This window comes from Rhipicephalus microplus, chromosome 3 (genome assembly GCF_043290135.1).
Source record: "Rhipicephalus microplus isolate Deutch F79 chromosome 3, USDA_Rmic, whole genome shotgun sequence".
Lineage (NCBI taxonomy): Eukaryota > Metazoa > Arthropoda > Arachnida > Ixodida > Ixodidae > Rhipicephalus > Rhipicephalus microplus.
In genome coordinates, this window is record NC_134702.1 from 106,479,579 (window position 1) to 106,497,650 (window position 18,072).

An 18,072-nucleotide genomic window follows, 5' to 3' on the forward strand; every position below is an offset into this window, starting at 1 on the left:
TTTAATCGGTTCATCACGAGCGGAGAAAATAGGTTTTTTGAAGCAGCGCGAAACAAGGATAATCGGGGGCAAGCTCGAAGCCCTTGCTGCTCCTCGGTGTAGCCTTCGCAAGCCAAATCTTTTCCGCACCTTCTCCGGCATCCGACCAAGAGGTTACGTGCGCATGACGTGCGCAAACGAGTCCAACCCCGAGCACGCGAGTGGTGTTGCTTTGTTGACCAGCGTTAATTTGTGGTCTTCTGCCTGTTTCTGTGGGATTGTTTGGAAACGCTATCTGAGACGCAGTAGAATAGATGAGCACAATAAGTGCGCGAACGCGTAGGAGTGTTCCACGACGGTCGTCTGCTTCATGCGCTGACCGCGTGGACACGAATGCACGCGAAAAGTCAACACATTAGCCCCGCATCTCGTTACGATTCGCGGGAGAAAAATGGAAAAAAGACGCTCGCATTCCCTTATTGCGTCTCTTTATCTAGAGCTTTATTGATCTCTTCAAGCAACGAACTACATAAGCTAGACATGGCGTGTTAAATCATTTTCGCCATGTCACGTGCCACTGTTTGCAACCTCAGAGCAAAGTCGTCTACGTAGAGGACCAACGTCACTGCATTGCCGTGTACGTAGGGCCATTCATACGCGCACGTCATGCCCTCATTCTCTGGGTGCGCGCTGGCAGAAGGGAGGGGGAGCAGCGTTTATATTGAAATTTGACCCATTTCCGGCGCGCGTAGCGTTGCAAATTTTGGCAGACGTGATCATGAACGCCTTGTCTGCGCAGTGCGCTTGTCAGCTCAAAACTGTCAAACCTGGTGAGTGGCCCTTTAAAACGAAATCTGCTGTTCAGAAAAATTGTGCATTGAAATTTTAAGGACCATGGCAGGCCAATGAAATTCAGAGTTATAAATTTCGTCTTGATTAACTTTTTACCATTCTTTGTTGATTGACAATTGCTTCTTGCATGGTCATAGCAAGAAGCAATTCATGTCTAGCGTCGCACTGAGAGAACTTAACATATTAGCTCATTGAACCTCATCAGCCACATTACAACTGCTCTCCCACAGTTTAAGTTGTTGATCTTCTGCTCCTTTTTGGGGCTACCTATTTCAATATTTTTCTGGAGATATGCTGTTGAGACCAGTATCTTCATTATGTATAATAAATTAATTGCGTAAAAAATCACGTGGGCACTACAGAAAGCAATGCAGTATTTGTCCATATCACTTCTTAGTTTCTTGTTACTACGCCAAGTTTGCAAGTCGGTATTTCTTTTCGTCTAATAGCTTGACCAGTATGAATCTGAAAACAAGTGGCTTTTAGTGAATTGACTTTCTTGCACAAGGTTGATCGACGCAGAAACTCGGTAAACCTTAAAAAATTTGTTATCTCAAGTGCCTGATAGTTGTAGGGGTAGGTTAAGAAGCTTTTCTTTTTGTCCTTTTTTTTTAATGAAAAGAAATTACGAAAAGACCTAATGATGGTTGAAGAGGGGGGGGTATTACCAATGCATGAAGTGTTTATTTCTCGGTCCTATTTTTTGCCTATACTGGAGCATAATTGTTTCCACTTTTGTTTGTGGAAATGCATAATTCATACAACTGTGATGTGCCCTCCAATCCTATATCTTGCACACAACACCATTGGAGACGTTGTAGGGCGTGACCCATTTCCATCCCTATTCAGCCGAAATCATGAAGAAATACACTGCTTGTGCCTTGAGAGTGCCTTGACCCTTTCGAAGTCCTATTTCTAATGGAGTTTTCATTCCCAGTGACATATTTGATTGATATGTGGGGTTTAACGTCCCAAGACTACCATATGATTATGAGAGGCACCCCAGTGACATCTTTAGTAGAGTTCTTTATTTAATGCTTTTGCACAGTCACTACAGTCCTTTGTACTGTAGATTTATTTGTGAGTCAATGTACATGTGGTCTGTCTCTTTGATTCCAGCCCATTTTCCTCACATAGGCAATGGTCCGTCTAAACAATGATGTGTCCGGCACTGCGTTAACATGTGCTGCGTGTAAAGTCAATCAAAAAACACTTTTGCATTGCCAAGAGGGAGTCAAAATTATTATTTCTTCATTTGTGGGCTGGTGTCATCAATACTGAACCATCACGATAGCTGTGCGGGAAACCTGATAGAGCCTAGTGGTTCTATAGTCATTTAAAGGAATTTCGCAGCACAAATGAAGAGGACAGTACTGTTACAAAGATGATGATTGCTAGCAGGAAGCTTTCATATGCAGAGCTACTGCGATCAAGAACGAAACACGGAAGTAAGCTGACAATAAGCGAGCACATACCGTCATGACTGCGAACTTGCCAGAGCCTCACAATCAGCAGCATACCCACATGCTGTTCTTGCTGTAAGAGGAGGGCCTGTTTAACCAATCTTCAGCTTCCCTTGGCTTGAGTCTCCTGCTCTATTATGTGTTTTCGGTACAAATTTTATAACAACATCGCAGTAGCTCAATCTTCACCCTCTTAGATTGCAAGGATCCTCCCTTGACAGTCATTTTATTACTCTTAAAGTACGGCTGGTTTGCGTGTGTGCTCCACCTGGTACATGACTAGCCCATCTTCAGTTCTCTTTTATGTCAGTTTGGGTGTAAACTAATTGCACAGCCACGTATGCCTGCACTCATCGGTAAAGATTGATGACACATAGTTTAAACTTCATGGGGTGCCAAAAACACTGTGCGAACACAGTTCTAACACAGTTCGAACGAGAAGATCGGGCCTTTTAATGTGAATGCAACACTTTGCGGTCAATGCACTGCTGTATGCGACAGTCTGTGTACATTTCAATTTTTGTCACTGTGGTCACTGTTGGAAGATGAAAGTGCCATTAATGAGTCTACCCGCTTCCATCCCCTTCAACACAAAAGCTATACACGTGTCGATAGCTATATGATCACATTCTGTCTTTTAACAATAGGTATTGTTCATTGGTTCTCTTGCGCAGCTTCCGCCCTTTTTGTTTAAGCTGTGAAGGTTGGAAAGAGAGCTACTTGAAGCGTGGCAATGTCTACAAACAAGCGAAATCCACAGAAGTTGTGCAAGATTTCCAGGCAAAGCTGGGTGTATGAAACTTTAATGACATCCTGTAAATGCACTTTTTTTTTCTATAAATTGGTGGCTTGGCCTCTGGCTTGGTTTGGGTGGAGTCATCTATAGCCAGATTAACTGGGCTTCTTTGCTCTTTTTGGGTGTCTCTGGCATTGTATTAAAATACTGCATTTTTTGCTGGACTGGGCCAACCTGGTGCATGTGTATCTACATCATAGTAAACGCTGTGGTCGTCTGATGAAGTTTCATTCCTAGCGCTCAAAATTCTGTTACATTATTATCATAGAGCACTGGCACTGTAGCAGTGCTCTCTAAAGGTTGATCACTCTCTCATTAATCAAGCACCGCTCTGTTCACATCCTGTTTTGCCGAGTCTACGTGCACGCAGTTCGGGTTAAGGTAAAAAGAAATTCAAGCTTTATAGATGAACACAGCTGCTACACTGGTGGGACATGTTCGAGAAGCATGTACATAAGCTGTGCGATCGAGGCTTGAAACCATACCTCGCTCTGAATAGAAGCCGATGACTTTAGATGCATACCTTTTTGAGCCGTCATTTCCTGTCCATTGACTCCAAGTGTGTGGCTGACAGAGTGTTGTGGCTGGCGTTCAATAACTTGCACATTCTGGAAGCATGCCAAGTAAAAACGTGTGGATTTGGTCAAAGCTGTTCTCATCCCCATTTCTTTCTTTTGCCAAGTTCTTCTATAAAAAGCGCATGCCGCAGCAACTATAACATCATCATCATAAGCCTAACTATGCCTACTATGAGGCAGAGGCTTCTCCCATTTGTTGGCGATCGCCCCTGTATGTACCACCTCAATTATTTAGTCTTCGTAAACTTTAAAACGGACGCTTGAAAATGGGGGCACTGTCCGAGTCTGACCGTTGGCAGCGTCACAAATCACTGTTTCGTTGATTATGATTAGCCGTCCTTCCAACGTCTGAATGGATGTGTAGCCTCAGAGACAATTAAGGGCAAAGTCTCGAGTCTGTGCCGTCACCCAAGTATACGTCCTTCCTCTTTTAATGGCTACTGCTTGCCGTTGAATGTGTCGCTGTAGCAGCTATCACTTCTTCAATGGAGTTGCAGTTGGTCACTGTCATTCTGTAGCTGCTTTCCATTTACGTTCGTTGGACAGAAAGGCAGTTCAAATTTACTGCCGTCTTTTTTCTACTGATATCTAACTTTATTAAGACTGATGTTTCTGTAATTGTTCCTGCAACATTTACCTTGAGGGCTCGAACAACCAACCTGTCTCAGCTAACGCTAACTTGTTTTTTGCAGTCATGGTTTACGGCACGCAAGTAATTTACTTGTGTGCAGCAGGTAAGATGGTAGGTTTAAAAACAGGAGCAGGATAGAGAGGTGCACTTGGGATTATTTTTGCACATTGAAACAAGTAGTCACACTAATGCCAACTTTAAGACAGGCTTGAGAAACGGGTGTCAATACTGATATGTAAACCTCATGCAGAGGCAGAAATTCCACGTTGTACAAGTTCAAAAGAGAGTTATTTTCTTGGCAAAGCATGTTAAGGCATGCTCATAGATGTATCGCTTACGCTTGCTATTCCTTGCCAATTCAGTAATATACCTAGAGGGTTCATCCGTGTTGCCTTGACATAATGAAGCATTCCCAAAACATTGGCTCACAACATTATATGCTTCACTGCAGAGGCAGCCAGCCACCTTGTTCACTGTTTACGTCGTTGCTGCGTACTTTAAATTTGTCTTTATTTATATTATTTATTTGAATTTGTCTTTAATTTGTCCAATTTGAAGAAAGCTTACAGGCTGCAGCAATTTCAAGGTTGAGTTTTTTTCTCCCTGCAATTAAATCTATGTAGAACCATTACGACTGCCACCAAAACGGGCATTGGCTGTGGCAAGCATCGCAGAGGACATTTAATTAAGTGCAGAAGTTGTGTTCTGTATCTGATGCCCCTTTCACACGGAATGTTGTACGTATGCCTGACAGGAGGCTGTCTAAAGTGCCTGATTAAGAGAATGCGCATCAACAATGTAAAGAAAGGGATTTGTGGCTGGCTTGAATTTGCATTTGCAGAACACGTTGTGTGCTATGAATGCAAAGTTTACTTGTCTTCTTTTGCCTACGTACTTTCCTAATTTGCCCTGTAAAAGTGGCTGCAATTTCGGAAATTCCTTGCTGTGTCATGACTGAGATGAGCCTGCTGGGCTGATTGTTAAAGTGGCTAAAGTAACTAGATAACATAGTACCTGGACCCATGCTTGCTGTGTCGAGGAAAGAATGGTCTTATTTGAACATGACAAGGTTGTTATTGGTTTCACGTGTGTGTGAGATGCATGCATTTCAGCTTGCCAACCTGGTTCATGATCAATGCATTTTTTTGAAGTTAGCGATTGCTTATGTCTACTTGATTTTTCTCGTTGTCAATGTACTGAAATATTCATGAATTTTTTCGACAAGGCCCGTCTAGTGAGATGTAAAATACAAGACACGAGCATTGTTGCGCGAGACTCTTAAATGAATGTTCAGTAATGTGCGTTTGTGCTTCCAAAAACATTGCGTGATAAAGGAGATGGTTCTTGCTCGTGAAATGCACCCTTGACATGCAGGGCTCCCAACTCGCAGTGCATACTTGAGTAACTGCCTCATACTGACCATGGTTGGATATGCATACGCAAACATTTTAGTGCCTGCAGTAGCTGTGGCTTTCCCACCTGCTCTCCTTGTAGAAGGTCACGCTCCAGGTCACTCGTCTTTTCATAATGACTGATGTGCTCTTTGTCCCAAATCATGTGACTTACTTGAAGTCCCCCCCCCCCCCTTTTTTTTTTTAAGGTCAGGTGGATAAGACGCATACTCAAGAGCTAGAGCTCCCTTAAGTCATTGTGCATTGTGCAACTTTTATTTTTTTTCCCTTTTGATATCTTCGTCTTATTTTTGTATCTTTTAATTCGTGAATGTTGATATCGAATGAAATGTCATTATTTGAATTGCTTGGAAGAGAGTGATATAAGAACGCAGTTGCTGCTAAACTTGGGGTAGACCCTTCATCACCTTCTGACATTTGGCACAAGTGTTATGCTCCAATCTGTGGGCTTGCAATCTGTGCAACCCCTTCGACATTTTCATGCCGTTCTGATCTTTGCCTTCACACGTTTTCGCCCAACATGCTGGTTCTCAGTCCGCGTGAAAGTGAGTGCTACCCAGATTGCCTGCTTGGCTTCATTCCTTCGCACGGAGCATGCGCTCTTAGAGCATTTTGAGGAGGCTCCGAACGAGAGGTGTGTAACAGCTGCCGTTTCAGTGACACAACAGCTGTGAGCAGGGTCGTCCTAGCAACAGCATGTTACAGCTGCTCCTCTCTTCCCTTTCTGTTTGCATTCTTTGTTTTCTCTCCCCCACTGTCTCATCTCTCTCCCCCACGTCACAGCTGTTGCTTTCCGTGCGTAAACGCTTTCGAGCCCAGTTGGGGGGGTTGGTCTCCTAGAATCGGCGGGCTCTGCCGCGACACGGGAGAATCGGTGCAGTTTTAGTGTAGAAAAGCCAGCGTCGCACCGCCTACGTTGTTGCAGCTTCCGGCATTGGTGTGGAGGATTTATACGGCCGCTGCAGAGAGGCATGCCGACAGGCTGATGAGAGACACGAGTGGGCGAGGCTGTGCTGTCGTCGTTCAAGTTGTTCGATGCGTGGCGCTTTGAGGAGTCTCGTCTCTCTTGTTGTGATTGACTGTGATGCCAAGCTGGCGTCGGTTGGGATAGTAGAAGAAAAGGCGGACGACCGGGGAGGCTACTCGCTGCCTTCTTGGTGAGTGCTTTCTGTGCTCGCACTTTGGAGACAAATGAAATTGCTTAGCTTCTATACATCCATGTCATCATAGACTACTGAAACAGTTGGTAAATTATTGCGCTTGTCCACGCTTCTCCAAGCAACACCAAAAGATTTGCTATGCGGTCTTTGTCTACAATATTGTTCATAGATGGTGGTGCAGCCAACTTTCTTTGCTTACCAATGGCTCTGCTGAACCAGTGATTCCTTGGCCTTTTATAGACCTTCAAAAATAATTTTTGCATTCATTCACCCAACAGCCACATGATGAAAATCCAAAGCCGCACAGGTGCCCCAAAAATAAAACGGAGCATGCGAGCTGTGGCCGAGCTAAGAATAGCAGCGTGCCTGGGAGCTCTATCAGAAAAGTGGTTCCTAATTTATATATGGAAATAATGGCACTATCTTCTGGCCCATCCTCGCTTTTCTGATAGTGTGCACTGGCATGCAGTTTTGCATAGTTTGGCCCCAGCTCATGTGCTCCGTTCTGCTTTTGGGGCATTTGTACACTGGACTTCTGAATGATGCTGTACTGTAAGCCTACAGATTAATTTAGCCTGCATTGATTTGTTTAGTGCATAAACCAGCCTGTCTAACTATAGTTTTTCATTTGCCATACTCTGTAAAATCCGCTTGATTCCAGCACTTCTCATGCATTTGATTATTCCACTGTTTTGTCTGCATTGTGAGTTCACAAACACTCAGCATATACATAGTACAGGGAAATATATATTTAACCATGAGTTGTTTTTGCAACTCTTTGTCTGTTCCAGTAATAGCTTTACGGGATACCTCGTCCAGTCTTTATGTTCTCGCCAGTTTGCAGATGCATTGGCTGAAAGCTAATATACCTGTGTGCACATTCGCAGCACTACAGATTCAGCACTTGTCATTTCAGACAATTAAAGTGTTGGTCTTTCGTTATTTTCATAGGTCTATTGTGCTGTCCCTTTGGAAAGGGAAGGAAAGCAGTTTATGCAGTCTTGTGATGTTATCGAATGCCTTATTTTTTTTAATGCAGTCTTGTGATGTTGTTGAATACCCTATTTTTTAACAGAAGGAGGTTTTTCTTTTCTTAATCTTTTCTGCAACGTAGGGGACACGCATTTTCGGACATTTGTGCCTGTTTTGTTTTGTAAATATATTTTAGAGCTCCTGACTCATTCCGACCAAGTTGCGGCTTTATGTATCTCATCGTTCTGCGTGTGAGTTTTGTTGAAAACAAACTGTCCTATGATTTTTCTCTCCTTGTGTGTATGTGCCTCTTCGCACGAATGAGCTGACCTCATTAATTCAGTTTGCATCATATATTTATGTTCTTTTGTGCTTGAGAATACATTCTTCAATTGCTACAATTACATTGATGCCTGTTGAGGTTATAATGCTCGAACCTCACATGCCAATGGAAGCCATCAGAAAAAATACTTGAAGTCAGCATTAGCATTACAGATACTAGACACGTGTAACACATTTTTAGAGCTCAGTATACCATGGAATGATTGACTGCAATTAAATAAACCTGAATGTGACACAGCTTGTGTGGGAAAAAATTCGGCTGTGTGACTGAAAAAAAAAATTCATTGGCTTATCTTTAAATCTGGTTATTTACATTCATGTGCTCTAAATATTGGGAGATAATGCATAGCCACCAACGCAGCGAAGATTGTGATGATGGATCTGTGGCTGAGTTCATGTGAAGGTGTTCTGGATTGCCAACAATAATCCTAGCACACATTATTTTCAGGAGGTTCATAGTTTATCTGGCATGCATTGTATGAATGTGCCTGTAAAAGGTGGTGGTATTGTAACTTTCATCCCAAATGGTAGTAGAGTTTTGATATGAATTTCTGTGCATACCTGTGCAGCACTTGTAATACAATTAAATTACTTCCCTTGCGGCAAGCTGCGTTTTCATTTGGCTTCCTCAACATCCATCAATTTCGTTTTGTTTTGTGATTGTTTATGCATATCTAAAGACTTCTGGCAGAAGCTTGTAATTTGCCAGCCAGATTGGAGAAACGGAAGTTAGGGGTGAAAGGAAGAAAAAAAAAAGGTTGAGGTACCATTCTTGCAATCCAAGTTTTCTTAAGAGCATGTACGCAAAACGAAGTACAGTGCACCGCGATGAAAATTCTTAGACTCGTGCTATGAACGACAGGGAAGCAAATTTGAGGCATGAAGATAAAAGCGGCAACTAGTATTTTGCTAAGCCAAACAAAGCTATAGTTTGAGTCAGTAATAAACAGACCTGTGCGGCACTTTTGTTCTCTCAGTAAAAATTTGTTCTCTTCATTTGTGCACCATTTCTTTTTTTTTTAAGTGTGCTGCTGATTTTCTGGTTAAATCAGGCATTTGTGCCTGCGCGTCCTGCGCAGCATGGGCTCATGGAGTGTAATGTGAAAACGGCTGCATGGTACGAGGTATTGTGGATGTATATATGTCATTTGGCACTTATGCTAATGATGAATCTCCTTCCTGTTGTTCGAGTTAGCGACATTTCTGTGATGCTGGTACCTTCCGCTCACTCATCACTTAAAGTTTGCTTAAGACACGACATCTGAATGCTCTTCAGAAAAGTGATCCATGTTAACTATATTTGCTTTATGTGTAGGAAAGGGGGTGACAAGCCGTTCATGCTGTGAGGAAGCCGCTTCGTTTGGTAGTGATTATCTCGCCATATAACTCCCAGTTATGGCTTTGTTCTCAGTTATTCATTAGATCTATTTGAGCACTTGTGTGCTGACAAACAGTGGTGTAGAACCTGTGGAGTCCGCCTTCCTGCTGTATACTTTGTGCCGGCCACCACTTGTGAGAAGTGACAAGTTTTGAACGCGCTTACAAAAGCATGGATGATTGCGCAGCCCGAAGATTCTCGCTATGGCCTTTGATGTATATTGCAAGTGCCTGCTGCACTTTTCACCACCCTTTTCAAAGATGTATATATTGTTACAAATTTTTATTGGTGTGGGGTATTACGTGCGCATTTAGTTATTGTGCTAGTGCACAACCTATTCTGAAATTCTTAACCTTATTGGAGAGCGCGAAGTAAAGTCTGGCATGTTTCGAAGGATCAAATAAAGTTTATCCATCCATCCATCGTGTATGTGTGGAGAATTCAGAAAACAATCGAGGCTGATGGCTCTGAAGTTGTCCCAAATCAGAATTTGGAGTGGGATGTAACAGCAGTGTTTCACACCCCAGTGATGAAGTCTAACACCTTCCAGAAAAAAAAGCTGCAGAGGCAGCATTGTTGGGCGTAAAAGACTTTAGGCAAAGTAAAAGCCTATATTGGCATCTTAGGTACATTAATGAAGGAAAAAGTGTTTTAATGGCTCGTTTCTTTGTTTGATATAACATTAACAGAAGCCAGAAGATAACGAAACCAAAGAAGGTATAGAGAATGTTAATTGTATCATTTTAAAGTGCGGTCCCTTCCAGCAGAAAATTGTCTTCTCATTCACTCTACTTTCTTCACATCTGTATCACAATTATTACAATACACTTAAAGTAGTAAAATTAATGTTCCTTACACCTTCCTTGGCTTCATTACCTGCTGGTTTTCATTAAAAGCAAAGTATGTGGATGTCATTCAGCAATGGTTTTGTAGGGTGTGTTGTAGCAGTGTCTCTGGTTGGTCTAGTGGCTAAGGTACCCGACTGCTAACCGGCAGGTCGCGGGATCGAATCCTGGCTGCCGCCGCTGCATTCTTGATGAAAGCGAAAATGCTGTAGGTCTGTGTGCTTAGATTTGGGTGCACACAATTAAGAACCCCAGGCGGTTGAAATTTCCGGAGCCCTCCACTACGGCGTCTCCCATAATCATATGGTGGTTTTGGGACATTAAACCCCACATATCAATCAATCAATCAAGTAGTGTCTCTGGTACTCATGGGACACTCATGAAATCGGTCTAGGGCAAGTACGAATCAGTGTACACATGAGTACGCCAGATTGAGAGTGAGGCCTTAATTCAAAGTGGTTTTCTTCTCCGTTTGGTTGCAGGCTGTCCCGCAGTGCCAGTGAGTCTCCAGAAGGCTACCCCAGTGCATCGCAGCCGGGCCTGATCGAACCATCGCCGTTCTCGCGATTTGCCGAGAAGAAGCGACAGCAAGCCGAGAAACGGACCAAGACGCTACGCAGCATCATCCGCAGGTCCAACACTGTTAAAGGTAGCTTGAGCCGATTGAATACTTTATTTCTTTCAAATGATGTTGGAGGTCATATGTGGGCACAACTAAAGAAGCTTAAATCACTGCTTGACACTGTGTTGCACTAACCCATTTGCGCTTTCTGCGGAGTCTGGTTGTATGTAGCCCAAAAAAAGGCAGACATGACGCTTTCCACGGCTTGCTTCTGTAGTTCTTCATGAACTTCTCTCTTTGATTGAGCAGCTTTTTCTTGTGTATATGGTCTCAAATAGACTACTGATCACTGGGCAGTTTCCCTTGCTGGCAGCAGCCAGCATAGCGAATATGACGTGACACCCCTGTGACACCTCTGTTTGCATTGTTGCACCTCTTTTATCACATTACCTCTTTATTGTGCCGGCATTCCTGTTGCTCTGTTTGCCTTGTTTCATTAAAATAAAGCCATTTATCATCCACCTCTGCATTCTATTGTGCCATCAGCTTTACATTACATCAAACTTTCATGCATCGCATCCTGTTTCTAGAAGCAGAGCGTCATATTCTGCATTACTTTCACTTTTACCAGCAAGAGTCTTGTGCAACATACCATTATCTTCACGGTACTAAAGAAACCAGCTCTGCACAAGGATGCAGTTTTGGGAAGTAGTGTCTGGAAAAAAGATAGCATTGACAACAACAAATCTGCAGCTTTACCCTTGAAAGAAGGCTCACATTGAAGTTGCATCTGTCGCACTTATACTGGAACGCATTGCAAGACCATGCTGCGGATCCTCCGTGTCCACAGTATGTCTGCTTTCAAATGGTACAGAGAATCGCAGCTTTAGTTTCCAGCCCACAAGGTTACCTTTGCTTCAAGCATTGCTTTTTTGTGGTTGATTGCTTTGCATGCCTGTATCAACGTGTGTTGCCTCACATTACGGAGTGTCTCTCCACGTGAGGTGTTGGCTTCTGCATTGCACTTGGTTATGAAAGTGTGACAGCATATCATAACACGGACAGCGGATATGGACACTCGCAGCACACATTGTAGTGTCAAAAAGTAAACGATACCGGAGAAATAGTTCGAGAGCAGGTAATGTACAGATGCTGTGACAAGCAAATCAGTGTGGCCTTTTGCCCTTGTCATGTAAGAGGTGCGAGTTCCTGTTGCAGAATACTTTCACACATTGGATTTTTTTTATCATTTTGTCTTGTTTCCCTCATTTGAAATGCACTTTGATAACCCCACTCAGAGAAAGGAAGCTTGGGTTGGTAGTTCTGTTTACTACTGTGAATGTTTGTTCCTGTTCTTGCTCCGATGCTTTGAAAAATCTTAGTAATGCAACACCAACTAAAGGTCACTTTTATTGCACCTGGTTTCTAAAATTTCTCTGATGTTAAGTAGCTCATTCAATGCCTTCACCTTTGTTGCATTTCGCCCTCTAGTAATTACGACCTTAAGCATAACATCTATGAATTGTGTAAGTGCAATTATTGTTTCATCAAAGAGCACTGGCATGTGCGACAGTGAAACGGGACAGGAACATAGAGTCGCCATCTGAAGAAATTGTCCAGATATTGTTTTATGCTATGTCACGTACTGGCAGTGTGCTTGAGGTCTCCCTCTTTTTTTTTCACAAGTACTGCGATGTTTTCATTGTAAAAAAGAAAAAAGAGCAGACTTTTTTTTAATTTTTAAGGCATTCTTATAGTTCGTAGGAACTGTATATGGCAGGCTACAAATGTAGGGTCATTTAGAGCTTCTTTTGTATATTCTTGCTCATTTTTGCTTTCAATATAATGTGTCATAATTGGTACAACAGAGATTAAACCAGCCGGCGCTTTTTGTCTCTAAAAAATGTAGTTAGCTATCATCAAAATTGGTGCTCCTGAGGTGAAAAAAGTGATTATACAACGATGTGGAAATTTTATTCAACGAGGTATCTGACCTCAATCGCAGCGTCTGTGTGAAATATCTGAAGAGGTGCACTTAATGTGCATATATAAAGCACACAACAAAGTTTCAGAGCTGTGTGTCTCATTAATGGTGAAACACATCATAATGTTGGAAGAGAGAATGGAGGCATTGGGATGCCTAGAGAAGTCAGCTAAGCTGTTTGTCTTGCCTCTTGTTTGTTGCAGAGTCTGTGAGCTCCAAGGACTTTCAGCTGAGCAGTTTGGAGAGCAATCCTGCCGCCAAGGAGCTCAAGGACTTCCTCCGCGACCTGAAGGAGTCGGCAGCTTGCGATCTCATCAAGCAGGCGAGTCCCGCTGCTCGCTTAGCTTGCGATAAAGCAAACTTGTGTCTGATTTCTAATGATATACACCTTTATATAGAGCGCCAGAAAGATGCCTGCATTACATGCATGAAACCCCATGCTTGGGTTTTCTGGTTACTTTCAACTTGTTTGCACGCTTCGTTGTGCTGTACTTGACCTCAGTTCAATTACTTGTTTTCAGGTCAGGGCAGCTGTGGATCGCATCCACAAAACGTCCCGGGACCAGTCAATCGATGATCTCTCAAACCAGGTGCAGGACTTCTATCAGAAGATGCACGAGCGCTTTGAGACACACGCCCACTATCAAGGTATGCCTTCTCTGTCACCTCACTTATTTTGTACTGCAATCAACAAGATGGTAGTTTAGGGATCGATACATATAGAGTGCTATGGAGTAAAAAAGAGACCAGGCTAGGTAATGCTATGAACTGTGTGTAGTGTAATACGTTGTAAGATGACAGAGAAGAGATTGCTGCTTCCTTGTAGAGTCTGCTCACTTAGAAATACTCTCATGTAGGTCTGGAGCCCGACCAGGTGGAGCGTCTCATGGACTTGATGGAGAACTACCTGATGAGTCTAACGTACAAGTCCATCTTCGAGTTCATCTCCACGGCCGACGAGGAGAAAGATTTGGCAATCCAACGCCGCATCCGGTCTTTGAGCTGGGTGGCGGCACGGCATCTTGAGCTTGAGTTGGACGATCGGCAGACGCCTGTGCGTGATGTGATTGACCGTGCCATTACACACATAATTGAGCTGGACTCGCGCCACAGCCCCCGTGAGAAGTTGGCCTGTGTTGTGCGTTGCAGTCAGCAGCTGTTCGAGGCATTGCAAATGGGACCCCAGGGCCCACAGCCGGCTTCGGCTGATGAGTTCCTGCCGGCAATGGTGTACGTTGTGTTGCGTGCCAACCCTCCCCTGCTTCACTCCAACATCAAGTATGTGACCCGGTTCAGTGCCCCCAGCCGGCTACTCAGTGGGGAGGCTGGCTACTACTTCACCAACCTGGTGAGTATCGTAGCAGTGCTTTGCGGTGTCTCTCCGCAGTTTGCTATGGATTGTCTGAGGTTGCTATATATATATTAAGGTGCATAATGCCTGTAATTACTGAGCCAACATATTTTAAGCTGTAGCGCCTTGATCTAAGTGCATGGGAGCTTTTTCTTGGCGCTGTCACCAGGTATTGAACCTACAGGCTCAAACAGCGCTCCACCTTCACCACTAAGCCATCATGGCTGGTTCCAGTATAGAATAACCAGTTAATATAATCATAGATATTGCAAAAGTTGTGAAAATGAATATGACATTAGCCAAGCATTTTAAGGACATTTATGCTCTCAAAGATGTTTACTCTGTGCTATGTGGTATTTACTAAATAGTAAAGACAGGGATTAAGATTGTTAGTCATACTTCCACTTATTCGTGTGGCATTTAACAGTAAAGGTTTTCAACTCGGATTCCCAGCAAGGCAAGCTAGGCTGCCTTTAAGGGCCACTCACCAGGCCACATACCGAATTTTAGTTAGACAGTGGAAGTTGTTGGGTGTCCGATGAGAAACGTTTTGCCACAAAAATTTTTCGAATCGGTTCACGACGAGTGAAGAAAACAGGTTTCTTGAAGCGGTACGAAAGGAGGGTGAGAGAAGGCGAGCTCGAAACCTTTGCCGCTTCTCCGCGCAGCCTTCGCAAGCCAAATCTCTTCCCTACCCTCTCCGGCATCCGACCAAGAGGTGACGTGCGCATGACGCGCCCTAACAAGCCCAGCTCCCGTGCACGCGAGCAGCGTTGCTTTGTTGACCAGGGTTATTTTGTGGTCTTCTGCCTTGTCTGCGGGATTGTTTGGAAACGCTATCTTAGACGCAGTAAAATAGATCAGCACAATAAGTGTGCAAATGCGTAGGAGCGTTCCACAGTGGTTGTCTGCTCAATGCGCTGACCGCGGGGACCCGAACGTAAGCGAAACACTGGCACATTAGCCCTGCATCTCGTAGCATTTCACGGGAAAAACGTGCACAATTTTTTATTGCGTCTCATTATTTATTTCAAGTTTTATTAATCTCTTAAAGCAACAAATACATAAACTACTCATGTTGTGTTAAATAATTTTAGCCATGTCACGTGGTATACTGTTGACAACGTCAGAGCAGAGTCGTCTACGTAGAGGACCAACGTCATTGCATTGCCATGTACGTAGGGCCATTCCTACGCCTACGTTATGCCCTCATTCTCTACGCGTGCGCCGGCAGAGGGGAGGGGAGCAGCTTTCATCTTGAAACTTGACCCATTTCCGCGGCGCGTAGCGTTGCAAATTTTGGCAGACGTGATCATGAACGCCTCATCTACGCATTGCGCTTGTCAGCTCAAAATTGTCAAACCAGGTGAATGGCCCTTTAAGAAGGAATTGGCTGCTAAAACATTTATAGTGCACAAGCCTTGCTGTAGTGTTTGCAGCATGTACGCAGAATGACTTATCCCAAGTTTGCTTTGATCCCACACATTGATACATTGCCATTGATCATCCCCCTGTTGTCTAACAAGCCACATCTGGGTAATTAAACACCAGTGCTGCAGTTTGTGCTTTGTTGTGCCCTATCTTCTTCGGCAAGAAATTTCAGCCAACGCTGAAAGGCGTGCTGTGTAAAACACCTTTGTGCTATCGCACAGCTAAGAGTATTGTCAGCCTGTCTGTGGTGTTCCATCGTTGAACTCTTTGTTGTGTTCATTCCTCGTTCTACCCTGGCCAGTGCTGTGCGGTGTCCTTCATCGAGAACCTGACGGCCGAATCCTTGAACCTGCCCGCAGAAGAGTTTGAGCGCTACGTGACCGGCGAGGCTGTTCCCCCGGGTGGCTACGACCAGGGGGCCAGCGAGGGCCTGCGCCTCATGTACTCCAATCTGGCGCTGCTCTCTGACATGCGGCAACGGCAGGAGCTTCTTGCCGAAGGCACCAAGTTGCTCCGCGGCCGCATAAACGAGTTTCGGGTGAGTGCTACTTGGTTGCCATTCAGAGGGGTCTACAATTGGACCCATCACTCTGGGGCCCGTTTGTGACACTGCTAGATGCCTACTGGCTGTATGGGCCTTATTAACCAAACGAGAAGAATTGAGGAGTCTAGTGGCAAGAATGTTGTGAAGGCATATTTTGATCCACTGTATATTTACTGTTGTACCATGCCTTGCACTCAGCTTTGCTTTTTCCTGTAATGTGTACCTGTAAAGTATCAGCTGACGTACCAGAAGGCAATGTGTAAAGACATTTTTATTGTGTTAAGTTGTCGAAGATGTGCACGTCCCCCCAGAACAGGTTAACTTGGGCAAGTGTTTCACGTGTGTGGTTATGCTGCACTCATATTTTGGTATAGTCAGCGAGTAATTTTCTGCGCAACAATGTACAAAGCGCTGCTACTTCGAAATGATATGAGCAGATTCACCAGCGTGCATGCTATTTATATTTGCGCTGCGCATATTAAAGTGTGTACCGCGACGGTACCGTGCAGGAGACAGTGTCTCGTGAGGTAGAACAGGCCCTCACGCAAGCACCCTTGGCTCCCTGCTCATACAAGGTGCCCGCCGACCTCGACGTGCGGTTTGTGCCTGCATTCCTTCGCGACGTCGTCCTCCGAGAGTTGGACGACGGCGACAGCCTGCTGCTACAGTTGGACACACCCCCTCCGGCACCGGTGGCTCCAGACGCATCAATCGACTCGTCATCCGCCGTTGCGCCCCTCAAGGTATGTGCTGGTCTTGTTTTCTGTTAAAGAAGTCTCAATAAGGGTTGTGCACAACATGAGCACTCGACCGTTCTAGTTGTGCTCACGGAACGTTTTTTTTTTCCCATGAGGCACCATGTTGCCTGTAGCCGTTACGTCTTTTCTGGTACAATTAGCTTCAAGGCAGCGAAGCCTTTAAACAACTGCCGACACCATCTGTGTTTCAGACTTTGCCTAAAGCATGCTGTGGGATAGTTAGGTTGATATGGAACAATTTATTTGCATCTTTGATGAACTTTGAAATGTCAGAAACTGACAAATCGTTTTCCTTTCAAACAACACTACATTAAGCCAGCGGCTACGACATTCTGCTCAATGACTGGGTCACAGCTGTAGCAGCTGCATTTCGACTCGAATATTTACTGGTTTTGAGCTGAAACTTTACTGATGTCTGGCTCCATGGTATTCGCTTTTAACATTCTCTTTGACATTGACTGTTCACGTTAAGACAGTTTATCAACCAACTCACCTCAGACTCACTCAAAATATATCTTGCGCTTAGGACTCAAGCTCACCAAAATACTTTCCACTCGGACTCACTCTGACTCACGGCTTGATCCGAGTGAGTCGACTCCTGAGCGAGTTTGCCGACCTATGCCCATAGGAGATAGGCTCACGTGTGACCATCGTTTTTCCCCCTCTTGTAAACAGGATGTTCAACGAGTCCTGCTGGCCTCTGGTGACCCCATGTCTCCCGACTCGATGGAGGCATGTCTGCCCCCACCCCTGCAACCAGTCATTGTCAGCTCAACAACAGAAACGCTGGTGCAGTCTTTGGAGTCAACCCTGCCATCAACGGGGGACATCTCCTGTACCATAACGGTCACAGAGGCAACGGAACAAGCATAAAACAGGTCCTGCCTGGTATGTGTGCTGGCAGTTGCAGTATATCTGTTCAAGTTAGTTTAAAAGAGGACTTGCACCGAGTTTAAATGAGCATTGACACAGTATTACCAACTAGGCATTATTTTTCATGAGAAAGGGCAATGACCTTGGAACCCTCTACAGTT

At 44.3% G+C, this 18,072-nt stretch overlaps 1 protein-coding gene across 3 annotated transcripts in view; it reads left to right on the forward strand.

Moving 5' to 3' along the window:
* Nucleotides 1-18,072, forward strand: part of Rabex-5 (Rabaptin-5-associated exchange factor for Rab5) — a 29,789-nt gene that overhangs the window by 9,329 nt on the left and 2,388 nt on the right. For 2 of the 3 annotated variants that reach the window (XM_037422722.2, XM_037422729.2), the window contains exons 3-9: nucleotides 10,891-11,057; nucleotides 13,158-13,276; nucleotides 13,476-13,602; nucleotides 13,812-14,302; nucleotides 16,038-16,274; nucleotides 16,790-17,023; nucleotides 17,714-17,926. In XM_037422722.2, the coding sequence (XP_037278619.2) occupies nucleotides 10,891-11,057; nucleotides 13,158-13,276; nucleotides 13,476-13,602; nucleotides 13,812-14,302; nucleotides 16,038-16,274; nucleotides 16,790-17,023; nucleotides 17,714-17,911 (1,573 nt within the window). In that variant the 3' untranslated portion in view covers nucleotides 17,912-17,926. Of the gene's footprint in view, nucleotides 1-6,524; nucleotides 6,869-10,890; nucleotides 11,058-13,157; nucleotides 13,277-13,475; nucleotides 13,603-13,811; nucleotides 14,303-16,037; nucleotides 16,275-16,789; nucleotides 17,024-17,713; nucleotides 17,927-18,072 lie in introns of those variants that run through there. The other variant, XM_037422745.2, reaches the window with a different exon arrangement.